At 41.1% G+C, this 16,316-nt stretch overlaps 1 protein-coding gene across 1 annotated transcript in view; it reads left to right on the forward strand.

Annotated features, from left to right (window-relative positions):
* Nucleotides 1-16,316, forward strand: part of HEPHL1 (hephaestin like 1) — an 87,886-nt gene that overhangs the window by 36,031 nt on the left and 35,539 nt on the right. Inside the window, exons 10-12 of the mRNA XM_028119655.2 lie at nt 4,217-4,367; nt 7,263-7,475; nt 12,502-12,715. Coding sequence (XP_027975456.1) covers nt 4,217-4,367; nt 7,263-7,475; nt 12,502-12,715 — 578 coding nt within the window. The remainder of the gene's footprint in view (nt 1-4,216; nt 4,368-7,262; nt 7,476-12,501; nt 12,716-16,316) is intronic.

Consider the following 16,316-nt stretch of genomic DNA (forward strand, 5'->3'; position numbering starts at 1 on the left):
CTTCCTATAGCTAAATACCTGAGCCCAGGAAATTGAGTGCCAGAAAACTTCTGTAAGGTAGTTCTGATTTTGCCCCTGTTGCATCCAAGTAGTTTGGATGCTTGCTGGAAGCACGTCATAGTATGTGAAGATTGTTGCCTGAGCCAAACACCACTCATGGTCAGTCCATTTACACGAAGTTCATGAAAAATTAATAGTAACCTGAAATACTCCACACCTGGGACTTGGCTGAGAGAGAAATCCATTTGGCAAGACAGAAAGTTTCTTCAATGCAAAAAGTACTTATGAAACACATACTAACGCAGGCCTTCTATAGGTCAAAGCTTAGGTCTCTTCTCTTCAGATAGATCGAGAACATGAAAGAGGTATTTGCATCTCTTTCCAGGAAGTTCTCCCAGGGGTGAATGGATGTCACAGAATCTAACTAGGTGCTAATAAGCCTTTTGCTAACACCCATGCCTTCTACAATGGCCACTTAATCAGACTCCCTACTTCTACTCTCTGTCTATCCAGCCATCTATGCCTATCTTATTTTGAATAATTACTGAATAATTTCAGACTTACACAAAAGTTGCACAAAAAAAACACACAAAGAGTTCCCATATATCCTTCACCCAGGTTCCCCAAATATAAACATTTTGCCTCATTTGCTTTATTAGCTTTCTCTTCATTTTTCTGTTTTCTTTTTCCTGACCTGTTTGAGGTAGGTTATAGACTTGATGTCTCTTCAGCATGTTTCTGAAAAGTGAGATCACTCTCTGACATAAATGCGGCATAATTATCCAGGTCAGGAAATTAGTCTTGATACTGTACTATTATCAAATCTGAGCACCCTTGAAAATTTTGCTGTCTTTCCGATGTCCTTCATAGCAAAAGGGAAATATGTTTTGCCTGGTCCAAGCTCTGATCTAGATCATGCGTCATCCCCTCTTCATGCCCCTGTTTCTCCTTTGATCTGTTTCTTCACAGGGAAGCAAGTGTGACTTTCCTAAAATGTGAGTAAGATCAAATCATATCCATGTTAAACACCCTCTAGTGGCTTCCTATCACACTTGGAATAAAAATCTACATTTCTTAGCCCAGACTTACGTGCCCAGCCTCTGACTCCTTTGATATGTCTCCCACACTCCCTCATGCCTACCTCTGCTCCATCCATATAAGCCTTGCTGTTCCTTGCACAGACCAACATTATCCTTGGCTTAGGGTCTCTTTACTAGGCTCCCTCTGCCTGGAATGCCTTCCCCTGACGTTGCATGGCTGGCTCTTCCTATCACCTCTTTAGAAAAGTCTTCCCTGATCACCAAGCTAAATTCATACTCTATCACATCACCTGATTTTCATAGGACATTTTCTTTGTTTATTTTTTATGTTTCTGGTATGTTTCTTCTAACAAGAATATAAGTAGCACGGAGCAGGAAAGTTGTCTGTCTTATCTTCATTTCCCAGAACAATGCCTGGTACACTGCTGACACTCCACCGATATTTATGGTCGAATAAATGAAATACAGGATAAGCACTTCGTCTTCAGAATCATATTAAGAAGTTTAGGTAGCAGAAAATGCCACATTACACACACTCAAATATTAAATTCGTGGTCTGCAAGTAGACACTTAAAATTTCAGGACAATCTTACTTGCAAAACTCACTTCCCGTATCCACATTTCAACCCTCAGAGTTGTGTGATCGATCGTGATTCAGACCTCCTGGTTTCCCTGCTGCTATGGGAGCCTAAATTGTACTGTTGTAAGTGCTCTTCACAAAAGAATTTTTTGCTGCAGACACTAGCCATCACTCAGATGCATTCCGTGCACAGATGGCAGGATGGATTAATCCAAATTCTCCAGAGAAACAGAACCATAAGGATATATATAGAAATAGAAACAGACTCATTATAAGGACTTGGCTCACATGATTATGGAGGCTGGTAAGGTCCAGGATCTGCAGAGAGAGTCGGCAAGCAAGAGACCCGGGAGACACAAAAGTCCAGCAGGCTCAGGACCCAGGAAGAACGTATGTTTGAGGTTGAGTGTAAAGGCAGAAAAAAGTCAATGTTCCACTTCAAAGGTGGAGGAATTCTCTTTCACCTGTGGGAGGGTCAGACTTTTTGTTCTATTGAGTCCTTCAACTGATTGGATGTGGCCTACCCACATTGGGGAGAGCAATCTGCTTTACTTCATCTACCAAATTCAAATGTTAATCTCATCCAGAAACATCTTCATAGAAACATCCAGAAAAAATGTTTGACCTAATATTTGGGCACTGCAGCCTAGTCAAGTTGACACATAAAATTAACCATCACACAGGGCCCTATCACCTTTCACCTATCACTTTCTAACCTTTTCCTGGGATAATTTCCCACCCTCATAGACCCAGTTACCTTCCAAATAACTCGCAGGTGATGAGGTTCTTCAACTCAATACCTTTCAGTGGTTCCTTCTTGTTTTATGGACAGTTGAAATCATAGCTAATAATCACAATTAACATTGAGCACTTGGGATTTGCCAGATGCTGTGTTGAGTGCTTTACCTATATTATCTAATTTAACCTTCACCAAAAAACAGGAAGTGGTGACTACTCTTATCCTCCTTTTGCAAATGAGGGAATTAGGGCTTAGAGAGGGTAAATCACTTGCCCCAGTTTCCACAGTGGACAAGCAGAATGACATTAGAACCCCATAATCTTTTAAAATATACTTGATCTCTTATTTCTCTCCGATCTTTTATATTTTACTTTGAAAAATTTCAAGACTACATTGTTCCTTTCATTGCTCATGATCTTAGACTACTGCCTTCTAAAACACCATGTGATAAAAGCAATAACTGTATATAAGGTATGGTATGAGAATAAAGCAAAGGGTACCCACATCTTTGATAATACATTAGGAAAGCATCACAGAGGTGGGACAGCTAAACTGGCCCTTGAGGTTGGATTAGGGTGGCAGATGTTCAAGTTGAAGGGATGCATGAATGAAAGACAGAGGCCCTCAGAATACAGCGAATTCAGATTGCTGCAAGGAGTTTGACCTCACTTTGGTCAAAGTGCCAAGAGGGAAGAGCCAAGAGATGAGCCTGAGCAGGTAGGCAAAGACCAGATCACTCCAAGTTTGGACTGTATTGTCCAGTTTCAGAAGGAGAGAGATGTGATCAGTGGCATTGCTGGGGAATCCCTCTGGAGCAGGCAGCAGGGTAAAGGGTGGGTTGGAGGGGAGCTCATTAGAGACAAGAAGATGGTTGAAGGACAGAAAATATAGTCACCTCTCTGGTTCAGCCCTAAAGAAAAGCATATTTCAGCAATACGGGATGCTGTGTGGTCAAACGTGCTCAAACACATAGATTAAGAATGTACACAGTGGGAAGTAATCCACGGTCCCCTCAATTTCAACTTATGTTAATATGATTTAGCAAAGTCTCATGGGTTATATGAATTCATTATTTCACTCAAAAACATGTAGAGTGCCTGCTTTTCCAGGCATTATTTTTTAACTGGGACACAGAGAGGAATCCAAAATGTCCCTACCCTAACAAAGCTACAATGCCGTGGGACATCAATCAAAAACATAGTCCATAAATAAAATATCATTTCCCATGGAGGTAAGTGCTATGAAGAAGAGTATCGTGGGAGTGAATGAGTGAGTGAGTTTGCAGGTAGGATGGAAGTTGAGTGACTGTTTTAGACAGGGTGGTCAGGGAAGAGCCCTCGAGGAAGTGACATTTGTGCAGAGAACTGAACGGAATAAGGGAGTGAGCCAAGCAAGACCTGGGAGAAACTTCTAGGCAATAGGAACAGCACATGAAAAATCCCTGAGGTAGGAGTGAAGCTGGGTGATCACAGAAGAGCAGAAAACCAGGGTAGCTGGAGTAAGCAAGGGATGAGGACAAGGAGACACAGAGAGAGAGGCCAGGGCATGGAGAATAAGAGAATGATGACCAGCCTGAAAATAGGAGTCCCACAGTGTAGGAAAGCTTGTGAGTAAGGACTTATTTCCTCCGAGCAAGTCCCATGGGGAGAGAGAAGGATGTAGTGAGGAAGATGGAATTTTACGGTATAAAATGAATTTATCAGAATCACGGTCAGAATCCTGATTTACAAAATGACCCAGTAAATCCATGGCTGATGTTGGTCCTCATTTACTTTGTGTTAACTTTGAAAGTGAAGTAGAGAGAAGAATTCTCTCCAAGCTGTACTTTTTATACATTCCTTTCTTTCTTCTCTGCAGAAAGGAATAGACAAGGAATTTTACCTACTGTTCACAGTCTTTGATGAGAACTTGAGCAGGTATTTTGACGAAAACATTCGGAGGTTTACATGGCACCCCTTCAGTATTGACAAAGAAGACAAGGATTTTGTGAAGTCCAACCGAATGCATGGTATGAAAAATGACTTTCCCTTCTGTAAGGGAAAGGTGTAATTGCATTTGAAATGAAAATGTTTCAAATGTTTTAACTATCTTAATTTTGGTTTCTTGGATATTGTTCTTGGTCACACGTAAATTATTTCATGACTTCATCTCAGAAGGTATGGTGAAACTTCCCTATCTCCCAGCGATACTGTGAAACTTAATTAATACTTCCAGAATACTTCATCAGCTTGAGATGAAGCAACACAGAATATGAACTAGCAAAGATCATAGTACATTATAAAAGTACAAAATTACTGACAAAATGCCCTCCCTTGGGTTTGTAATCATATCATTAAGCCTGATAATGCAAGTGATCATTAGAGATAAACATTAAACAGCAAAGCATCTCTTATCAAGTACATGAAGGACTGTCTAAAGTACTAATTTGTAAAATGCTACGCATTCCTGTCCCAGATCTTATTTAGAAGGAATTACTTAATTCCCCTTCTCTATCTCTTATATCAGTTGTAACAGTGGCAAACCACCTTGTAATTGGTATGACTAACACAAGATTCTCATTTGTCTTGGGCACATTACCTAAGGTGAGAGAATAATGAGTGAGAGCCCAAACTCAAACAACTACCAGAGTGTGCAGTCAACAAAGGGGCCCAAAGCAAGCACTCTAAGAGAACAGGTGCCAAATTTCTCATTTTAGGACCAAGGATAACAACTATGTATTGCCTTTGAAACATGATGGGAAAATAACAAAATAGTCCCTAATCTCCCTTCCCTACAAGGAAGTCCAAAAAAGTCCAGAGTGCCAAGCAGGCAGCTCGCAGACTCCTATGGTCCTGGGTGCTCCATGCCAATAGTCTCCTCTTCGACCAATGAGAAGGACAGAGTAACTCATTTTCAATACCATCTTCAACAAAATTTTTGTTCTAACTGAATAATGAAATTTGTTTCCAACCTTCCTAGCAGCCAAAAAAGGAGGGGGGGTGGTGGAATAAAGTAGAATGAGGAAAGAGCAATTCCTTCATGGAAAAGCTAAGTTGCAAAAGAAATTTATTGTAAGAGAGGACTGTAAAGAGAAAGCATTAAACCCCTAATGCACCATGCCACATCCAGCCCCACCCTGGTTTGACAATGTGAAATACACTTTCATATATTGGACGTGTAAAATATGCCACCTTTAAAACAAAATGCAAGGAAAGCAATGTATTTTATTTTAAATTTTACATTAATTATAAATTAATTTCTATCTCCAGGCTTGCTTGCATGGAGTAGAAGGAAGAATGATGGCAACAGTACCAAAGAGAAAGTGCCTCACATGGTAGACAGTGCTTTGCATTACACCTATTATATAGTCTATATTCAAAGGTGTTTGTTGACCTCCTTCCCTCAGGGGCATCCCCAGTGGCTTGCGAGCTGTCCTTGGGGGTCTTTTATGACAAAAAAGAAGCATACCTACAGTAGTCCTTGGGTTAGTCAGCAAATATTGACTGAGTTAGGGGACAAGGCTACACAAGAAGGCAGAACAGTGTAACTTCTTTACCAGACCTTATCATGGGCTTTGGTTACCTTTATCTGACAAATTACAAAAATCTCTTTAACATTCAATGGACAAGATTTACATAATTTATTTGCAAAAGCATTATCAAAGATTTTTTTCAGAAAATGCAATGTTCTTCTCAGAAGCCTCCAGGCTTCTTAGACTTTCTACTAATAATCTGAGACATTTGAATAAAATTACCAAATACCACTGGTTCTGCAGACACAGAAATAAAAGAATGATTTTATCTGATAATGGGATTATAAAGAAGATCATTCATATGTATGATAGTTATTCTTTCCTACTATGGGCATTATAAGGAGTGGCGCGGGTATAGGATCTTTAAGGGACATCAAACATGAGACATAATTACGTGTAGTCCCCCCCTCAAACAGTGCTATTCAGTTAATATATTCATCCCTCACAGAGTGGGAATGTGGTTTCTAAATTCTTTTCAAGGCACTGCTCCAGGTAGTCACTATCAGTGGGTTGAGATTGATATAAAAGATTTTCATTTCAGGAGATACAGAAAGTCTCCATTATCTCAGTCATCATTATTCAAAGGCCTTTCAGTTATTTTACTGAGGTAGGGAAATAAAAGTTATCAAAAGGCAAAATTATTTACTCAAAGTCTAACCTCTTATAAACTTAGCACCCCTCTCCCCTGCAAGAAAAATCCCTCTCCACTGACCAGACATGCAAATACAATGTCAATCAATTGCAAATCTTTCAAACGGTGCAAGATCCATGAAATCGGTAAAGCCTGTCTGGCAACTTTTGGAATCAAATGCAAATCCACTGACGGATGAAGATCTAACAAAATGAAATGAATTAACAAACTGAGAAAGAGACACTTAAAGGAGATAACAAGATAAGAACCTCGAAAGAAAATGATTTTCAAATCAAGAGTTCTAGAGAAGGCTTTGAGGAAATTGATGAAGTTCATAAATATTTTTACAGGGATGATGTTCTTCATAATCTGCAAAACTAAAATGTGAATTGCAGGATATAATATTATACTTTCAAACAATTTTGTCAGAAAAAAATTATGCCAGAAAACAACCTGATTTATTCCTTATTGATTCTTAGGACTTGTGCCCTTGTGTATATATTGTTAAATATAACATTTTCACAATTTTAGTATATTTTCATTCTTCCTTGTTCAGTTTCGTCTCCAGTTTGGATTGATTCACTGTGTGACTTTTCTCCAGTACTATTTACTCTCTGGTAGTAAGGATCTTCTGTAAACAGTTTGAACTTGAACACTTGAACAGCCTGCCCCCACACACTGATAATCCTCAACTAAAATGGTGTGTTTTCAGTATCTATAAGATCACAGTGGGCTCTGACTATCTTTTTCCTTTCATTTAGCTATTAATGGCTTTATGTATGGCAACCAGCCGGGCCTAAGCATGTGCAAAAAGGATAGAGTTTCCTGGCATATGATTGGAATGGGCACTGACACGGATATGCATGGAGTTTATTTTCAAGGGAACACCATCCACCTACGAGGGACTCACCGAGACACCCTAGCCCTGTTTCCCCATACCTCCACAACGGTGTTCATGCAGCCGGACCATGCAGGTAAACTTGGCAGGACCACCTCGGGTGACCAAATTCCTGTCTTCAGGCATACATTCTAGAAGAAATTGGTTGGATTTGGGCACTTCAAGGCAAACAGCCTTGATTACAATCAGAAAATCCTAACTACTTTATTCCAAACACACAGTATAAAGAATAGAGGAGAAGTGGGGCACCTGGGTGTCTCAGTCGTTGGGCGTCTGCCTTCGTCTCAGGTCATGATACCAGGGTCCTGGGATCAAGCCCCGCATCAAGCGGGGGTTCCCTGCTCCGCGGGAAGCCTGCTTCTCCCTCTCCCACTCCCCTGCTTGTGTTCCCTCTCTCATGTCTCTCTCTGTAAAATAAAAATATAAAATCTTTACAAAAGAGAAGTATCTAGAATGACTGAAAGCAGAAATCAACATCCTCTAAACAACCTTGCCACACAAATCCCAGGAGAGTGCTCTTGATCCATTCCCAGGAATGATTTGGCCCCAGGAAAGAGGATATTTCTTGTTCTCTTTAAGCACCAGCATTTTAGTTGCTGCTCTGAAGCATGTACCAGGCATGGACAGCCCCGTGGATGCTTTCAGGTTATGGACATGACCTGGTTTCTATTCTCTAGAGACTGATAGTAGCCTTTTGATAAGTTGTTTGGAGACCTCCCCATTTTCATTCTGTTGGGCACCCTTGGTTTCCCTAGAGGGAAAGTTGCATTGGGTCTGAAGTCCATGGAGGGCCCATTGAAGTGCCAGTACTCATCCCTTCTCTTAGAGATTCCCACACTAATTACATAATCAGGACATTTTTCCAAAAGATAAAGGGCAACACATGCTACCTGTCACATGAAAAATAAAGATAGCAGATGCTATGGGCATTCAAAATATTTCTCCAACCCAACTTTTTCATTAGTCTTTAAAAGAAACCAATATGGGGACCTGGGTGACTCGGTTAAGCATCTGACTCTTGATTTCGGCTCAGGTCATGATCTCAGGGTTGTGCGATTGGGCCCTTTTCGGGCTCCCCACTCAGCAGGGAGTCTGCTCGAGATTTTCTCTCCCTCTGACCCTTCCCCCCACTTTCTCTCTCTCTCTCAAATAAATAAATAAATCTTTAAAAAAAAAAAAGAAACCAATATGCTACCCAAGATGAGTACTTGCTGACTGTGTGTCCTTTATGAATTGATGTCTACTTCTTTACTTCACATGAGAAGCGCAGTTTCAATGCCCCTCAGTGTCATTGGTTAAAAACATATGGCTTGTGCTTCAAAATATTTGTCCAAGAACTGCCTGAAACTAGGAGCTCCATAATCCCTGCCTTATAGACTTTGAGTATTTAACCTTTCTACATTAGTATAATTGATCAATTATGAATCACCCAAGCCAAGGGATGCCTTGGGCACAATGATTTTTAAAAACATGCTCTTCAAGACCAAAGATGAGAGAGAAGGGTAATAACCAGTTTTAATCCATAGAAACTGGCATTCAGAGCTACAGCTGGCTGGAATAATTTTAGGGACTTGGTTAATTATTCCAGTGCCTTGTGTATTACACATGTGCCTTACAAGGTTCTAAAGAGCTTGTGACAATGTTTTCCAGTTTACGTCTGGTGGTGAGTATAAATCTGCGACTGTCTAATAGCTTGGTCATTTCCTGTCCCATATCTATAGGCCAAAAATAGTGCCCAAAATGTGAGTAGACCCTAGGCTTCAACTCAAATATTTTTTTCTTTGTTCTTGTTTTTTAGCCACTTTATTCAGATATGACTGATAAAACCTATAGATATTTAATATGTACAAATCAATGAGTGATGTTGAACATCTTTTCAGGTGTCTGTTGGCCATCTATATGTTTTCTTTGGAGAAACGTCTGTTCATATCTTCTGCCCATTCTTTAATTGGATTATTTGTTTTTGGGGTATTGAGTTGTATCTTTTCTTTGTATATTTTAGATACTAACCCTTTATTGGATATGTCATTTGCAAATATCTTCTCCCATTCAGTAGGTTGCTTTTAGTTTTATTGTTTCCTTCACTGTGCAGAAACTTATTTTGATGTAGTCCCAGTAGTTTATTTTTGCTTTTATTTCCCTTGCCTCAGGAGACATATCTAGAAAAATGTTGCTATAGCTGATGTCAGAGATATTACTTACTGCTTGTGCTCTCTTCAAGGATTTTTATGGGTTCAGGTCTCACATTTAGGCCTTTAATACATTTTGAGTTTATTTTTGTGTATGGTGTAAGAAAGTGGTCAAATTTCGGGGCGCCTGGGTGGCTCAGTTGGTTAAACCGCTGCCTTCAGCTCAGGCCATGATCCCAGGGTCCTGGGATCGAGCCCCACATCGGGCTCCCTGCTCATGCAGGAAGCCTGCTTCTCCCTCTGCCTGCCGCTCCCCCTGCTTGTGCTCTCTCCCTCTCTCTCTCTCTCTCTCTCTCTCTCTCTCTCTCTGTGTCAAATAAATAAATAAATAAAATTCTTAAAAAAAAAGAAAGTGGTCAAATTTCATTCTTTTGCATGTTGCTGTCCAGTTTTCATAACACTATTTGTTGAAAAGACTGTCTTTTTCCCATTGCATATTCATTCCTTCTTTGTTGAGGATTGACTGACCATACAATTGTGGGTTTATTTCTGGGTTTTACATTCTATTCCTTTGATCTATGTGTCTATTTTTATGCCAGCGCCATACCATTTTAATTACTACTGCTTTGTAATATAACTTGAAATCTGGAATTGAGATACCGCCAATTTTTTTCTTTTTCAAGATTACTTTGGCTATTTGAGGTCTTTTGTGGTTTCATATAAATTTTAGAATTGTTTGTACCGGTTCTGTGAAAAATGCTGTTGGTATTTTGATAGAGATTGCTTTAAATCTGTAGATTGCTTTGGGTGGTATAGACATTTTAACGATATTTGTTCTTCCAACCCATGAGCATGGAATGTCTTTCCATTTCTTTGTGTCATCTTGAATTTCTTTTAGCAGTGTTTTATAGTTTTCAGAGTAGAGGTCTTTCACCTCTTTGGTTAAGTTTATTCCTAGATAGTTTATTATTTTTGGTGCATTTGTAAATGAGTTTTTTTTTTCTTAATTTCCCTTTTGGCTGCTTCATTATTAGTGTATAGGAATGCAACAAATTTCTGTATATTGATTTCGTACCTTGCAATGTTACTGAATTCATTTACCAGTTCAAATAGTTTTTTGGTGGAGTCTTAGGGTTTGCAAATCAAAATTACAATGAGATATGACCTCACACCTGTCAGAATGGCTAAAATAAAAAACAAAAAAACAATAAATATTGGCAAAGATATGGAGAAGAAGGAACCTTCATGCACTATTGGTGGGAATGCAAACTCTTACAGCTGTGGAAAACAGTGTGGTGCATACTCAGAAAATTAAAAATAGAACTACCCTAAGATCCAGGAATTACACTATTGGGAATTTACCCCCAAAATACAAAAACACTAATTCAAAGGGGTACATACACCCCTGTGTTTATAGCAGCATTATTTATAGTAGCCAAGATATGGAAGCAGCCCAAATGTGGATAAGGAATATGTGGTAATGTAATACAATGGAATATTACTCAGCCATAAAAAGAATGAAATCTTGCCATTTGCGACAACATGGACAGAGCTAGAGAGTATAATGCAAAGCGAAATAAGTCAGTCAGAGAAAGACAAATACCATATGATTTCACTCATATGTGGAATTTAAGAAACTAAATGAGCAAAGGAAAAAAGAAAAAAAGAGAGAGAGAGACAAACCAAGAAACAGACCCTTAACTATAGAAAACAAACTGATGGTTAACCAGAGGGGATGAAAAAAATAAAATAAAATGATAGAAAAAAAATAAACAGCTATTTATGCATTTAAAAAAGAACAAATTGATGAGTTGGGAGGTAAGTATATGTCTGTGAAGTTATCACCACAATCGAGGCCTTAAACTCCTCTTTGTTCTTAGAGAAGGTAATTCCTTGGCTAGCAAAGAACATGATGAACACGTGAATAATGGGCTGTCTGGCAAACAACACACATAGCAGGAGCTCTTTCCATGTCTGCCTTCAGAGTGTCCTCTGTGTGGTTTCATAAAGACCCTTCCTCATGCGGGTCCTGCTCAGTGCCGAGGGAGCCAGAGTACCCAATGAACCAGTGGGTTTTTCTCATTCTCAAGGGGTAATTTGCAATACTTCAATATGTATAGCATGGTAAAAGCTATCACTGGGCATTGTAGATGGTTAATGAGACCAATCCCTGCTCACTCGCCTCTAAGAACAGCCTCTCTATGAAAGGAAGGGAAGATTTATTGATCCAGTAATTCCACTGACAGTTAATATCTTTCAATAATTTTGTTTTATATGATTTTACAGTGAGTTCAATTAAGATATATCTACCTGATTTCAATCTAGAAAATTGCATCAGTTTATAAAATTACATAATTCTCAGACATGATTGTTCGCATTATGTAGGGAAATCTAGCTGATCTTTTTCTTTTCACCTGGCATAATGTTGACTTACTACTAGTAATGAGAACCTCCTTTGCTCAAAGGATTAGTGAATAATAATAATAATAATACCTTATGTGTATATTTCACTTTATATAGTTTATGAAATCCTCTAGGGCAAAATACATGATTTCAGAAATGTGCCCTAATTTCAACTTAGAATATTAATCTTACAGGTAATTAGTTCATTTTAAACTGGGCTGGGCTAAGATAATCATACCTATCTGATTTTCCAGGAGCAACTCTCTTCTAACAGGTGTGTAAAATAGGGAAGACCCAGAGAAATTATTTCTTGGTAGCAACTTTGCAAGTTTTCATTTTCGATTCCAAATGAATTTCAGATGGTATTATCTTCCCCTGATAAGTAAATATATTCAAAGTAATTTATTCCCCTTGGAGTCTGGCTGGAAAATACAATATAAAATTGGTATTTTAAAAATCCACCTTACCAATTATTTCTTTGAGAACAAAATGCTATAGATTGCTAGCAGATCCAAGCCAAAACCAAAATGGTCAAGTTTGGCACACAATGCCAAGTCGTTTCTCTTCCAGGTATTTTCAGGCTGTTTTGTTCCACCCTGCACCACTTCGTGAGAGGCATGAATCAGATATATGAGGTCAACAGCTGTGGCAACAAGGACCCTTCTGAGCAGCCGTACGGGATGATAAGAACCTTTTACATCGCCGCTGAAGAGGTAGAATGGGATTATGCCCCTAACAAAAACTGGGAGTTCGAAAAGCAGCACTTGGACGCAGGAGGGGAAAGGTACCACGGGCGAAGCCGCCAAGTCTCTTGGGTGGGATTGCACATGCTCTGTAGATGTTTATCAAGTGGGGAAACCTAACATTGCCCTGGTTTTGTCTGCACAATTCTGGCGGACAGAGACTGTTACTCTGAACGCAAAAGATGAGGCAAGCTCCCCGTCTACACCCTAGGAGGGGAGTCTGAAGTCATTTGGGGGCACGCCGGGCAGGCTCAGTGCATCCCCTGCTCATGTTGGCCGGTTCCAAGTGTGGCTGTCCCAAGAATGCGTGTGGCTTTGAGCGAGCACCTAGCATGAAAGGGTTAGGGAAAGAGGCAGAGCCCAGTGACAGGGGGACTGTGAAGACAAAATGGTATAGAAGGAGGCAGAGACAGGGTGTGCAGCGAGGTGAGCAGATGGGTAGGTTGAGGACCGCAGGGAAAGAGCATTCATCGGTTGGGGAATAGTCTAGGAGCAGGTAGGAGACATTGCTTTGGTAGAAATCCCCAAATTGAGATGGGCAGACTGGTCTCTCTAGTAGGTCTTGTACCCAGAAAGTTCCCAAGATGGGCCCTCCCGTGGGAGTACTGTCAGCCAATGCTAAGCACCAAAGGGTCAACAAGGCTGGAGCCTGGGAACGCTGGTCCCCCATGCACACTTCCCCTCCCGCCCGTGTGCACTGGGGTAGAGTGAAACAAGGTATAGAGGCATCTGCCTGGAGCTGACCTGTAGGCCTCCTCCCACAAGTTTATACCCTCCACTCAACAACACCTGCTGCTTGGGTAGTCCCTGTCCCCATACACAGACCAGCAGACTCAGGGCAGAGAGTTAAGGCTAACCACTAGTCATGGGCACTGGAATTGAACATAGACCTTTTCAAGGACAAATCTGTGTTCTCATCACCAAGCCATGTTCATTTGCATATCTTTGTTCCTCTTTGTTCTGTATTATCAGCTCCCTACGCCCCGCCTCCCCAATTCTCTCTGGCCACACCACACACAAATCCTCTATACCCAACTCTTCCTGATCTTAACGTGTCTTTTTTTTTTGTTCTTACTTGTTGGCCTGTTTTGAGGGTTTAAACTCCTGGAAAAGAGAGTAGAACAGCGACACCTTATGGATAAATGAAGAAACAAAATGAAGTCCCCTTTAAAAAGATTTGCCTCAGGGACAGGACGATTTAAAATTTGTTCCATGACTCACCAACCCATTTATTAAACCAGACATTCCTCTCCTGCAAAACCAGTGCTGCCGACACCAGCTCAAGACTGATGCTGGGGCAGTAGAAAATGAAAAGAAGACTGATCCAGCCTTTTCTAAAATGATGATTTTTACTAAAAGATGGCTAGAACTAAAGAAATAATCGCATAACAATTTTGTTGTATGTATATTCCTAGCCCATGAGAGTATAAGAAACATAGCCGTCACGGTTTTCTTGAAACTCAGTGTAATTTCGGTTTTCTGACCACCAGCTCTCTGGGCTAGCAGAAGGCTCCAGCCTCAGTCTTCTGGGATTGTCTCCCAGGGGACAGAGAGAGAGAGAGAGAGAGAGAGAGAGAGAGAGAGAGAGCTGGCTGTCTTTGCACTCTGCCCTTCCGCTTGGGATATTGCCCATAAATAAACGAAACCAAAGTAAAACAAGATATTGTTCACATATTTGAAGTACAACGGATCTGTAGAAAAAAACTCAGTACAGATGGAGAGGACCGGGCCTCCTAGAGGCACATCTGTGGCACCTCTGCAGCTGGGAGCCCAGGGACAAATGTCCCTTCTGCACCCCAGCTGTTATGCCTCTGCCTTTTGAGCCAAAGCCTTGGCAGGGAGCACACTTAGTTTTCAAACCACCTGTCAGTGTCGGTTATCCCTGGGACATTTATCGTCCCGGTTCACACAGACCCTCTGCCTCACCTTGGGACCCAGATATCTTTCCCTAAAGGCTTTCTCAGAACACACTGAGAAGGCCTCAGGATCCCAGAAAAGCAGCCAGTGGGACTCATCAGCGCAATGCCAGGGTTTGTGCGGTGGGAGAGAATTCAAAAACCAAGATGAATTTGCTCTAGGGAAATAAAGCTGTATTCCTAGTACTCCTGAGCTTGTGGACTGATAGGCATTTAATTTTACCAGTGTGGCATTTGAGATAATAACTGCCATGTATTGAGCACCCACCCAGCGCCAGGCATTTTGCTAGGGTTTTTACAAACCTTATCTCATAGTGACCCTCACAATGTCCTTGACCCATTTGGTCAGCCTTGGCCCAGAATCTCACCTGACACCCCAGCAAGATGGCGGATGAGCAAGCGCTTACGTGGTGTTCAGTGTGTGTCTGGGGAAGTCCTTTACAGATCTTAACCCACAGAGTCCTCACACTCATCCTGAGAGGCAGATGAATTGTCATTACCCCACTTTGCAGAATAGGAAAGCTGGCAAACAGTAAAGCGTGGCTCCAGAGGTGTCTGGGTCATTACCACACATGTTACTAGGACTCTTGGAAAAGGAAAGTCAAAGAAAAATTCTCTTCCCTTGGCAAGCATGTGGTTTAGGTCGAAGATATACATGCATTTGTTAAGCACCTACTGTGTGCTAGGCATTGTACCAGGTGCTGACAAAATGGTGCTCACAAGGGCAGGCGAGGTCCTTTCCCACACAGAATTCATGGTTCATGGGGAAGACATTTGACCAAGCATATTGAGCAAGGTCATCACTACAAGAGGGGAAGTGCAGGGCACAGGGGGAGCTCACAGCAGGTGCACATGGCCGCATCTGGAGGAGAACCAGGGAGAGAGTAGGTGGTCAGGGAAAGCTTCTTGAGAGGAAGTAGTCTTTGTCCTGGGACCTGAGGAATAGGCCAGTTGAAGAGGTGTTAAGGGTGTTTTTGGCCCAGGGGATAACACATGGAAGGCCTGGAGGTGGGGAGGGCACATGGAGTTCAAGAGAGAATATTTAGAATGACCAAAGCATAGAGAGTGTGGGTGCCAGTATCGGGAAAGGAGACTTGGGAGGTTGGCAGAGGCAGATAGTGAAGGGGTGTGAGGAATTTGGGGAATTGGGCAGTGGGAAGCCATCAAGAGTTTTCCACCAGGACTCAGTTGGTTGAGTGTGTAGGTTAGGATCACTCTGCCTGTAGCATAGAGGGTAGAGGGAAGGGAGGAGCATGGGAGGCAGGCAGAATGACCAGGAACAACTCAGTTCATGCAGGTAAGTGATGTAGGTGGCTGAGGTTGGAGTGCAGGTAGTTTAATGGAGGGAAATGGAAGGCTGTGAGGATAAAACTGATAAGATATTTTTCCCCAACATTCGTGATCATCTATCTTGATGATGGATTAAATATATAGTTGATCCTCATTATTTGCAGATTCCATGTTTGTGAATTTGCCTACTCGCTGAAATTTATCTGTAACACCAAAATCAATTTTTGTGGTGCTTTTGTCATCATTTACAGGGATGCATAAAGCAGCAAAGAATTTGTGTCACCCAATACGCACATTCCCAGCTGAGGTCAGACAAACTAGGCATCCCTCTGTCTTCTTGTTTCAGCTTTCACACTGTAAACAGACACCCTCTTTGTGGTCTATTTAGTGCTACTTTTGCGTGTGTGTGTGTGTGTTTTGTTGGTGACTTAGCTGT

This window comes from Eumetopias jubatus, unplaced genomic scaffold (assembly GCF_037043125.1).
Source record: "Eumetopias jubatus isolate StellerSeaLion01/CBP00866 unplaced genomic scaffold, mEumJub1_p1.0 scaffold_13, whole genome shotgun sequence".
Lineage (NCBI taxonomy): Eukaryota > Metazoa > Chordata > Mammalia > Carnivora > Otariidae > Eumetopias > Eumetopias jubatus.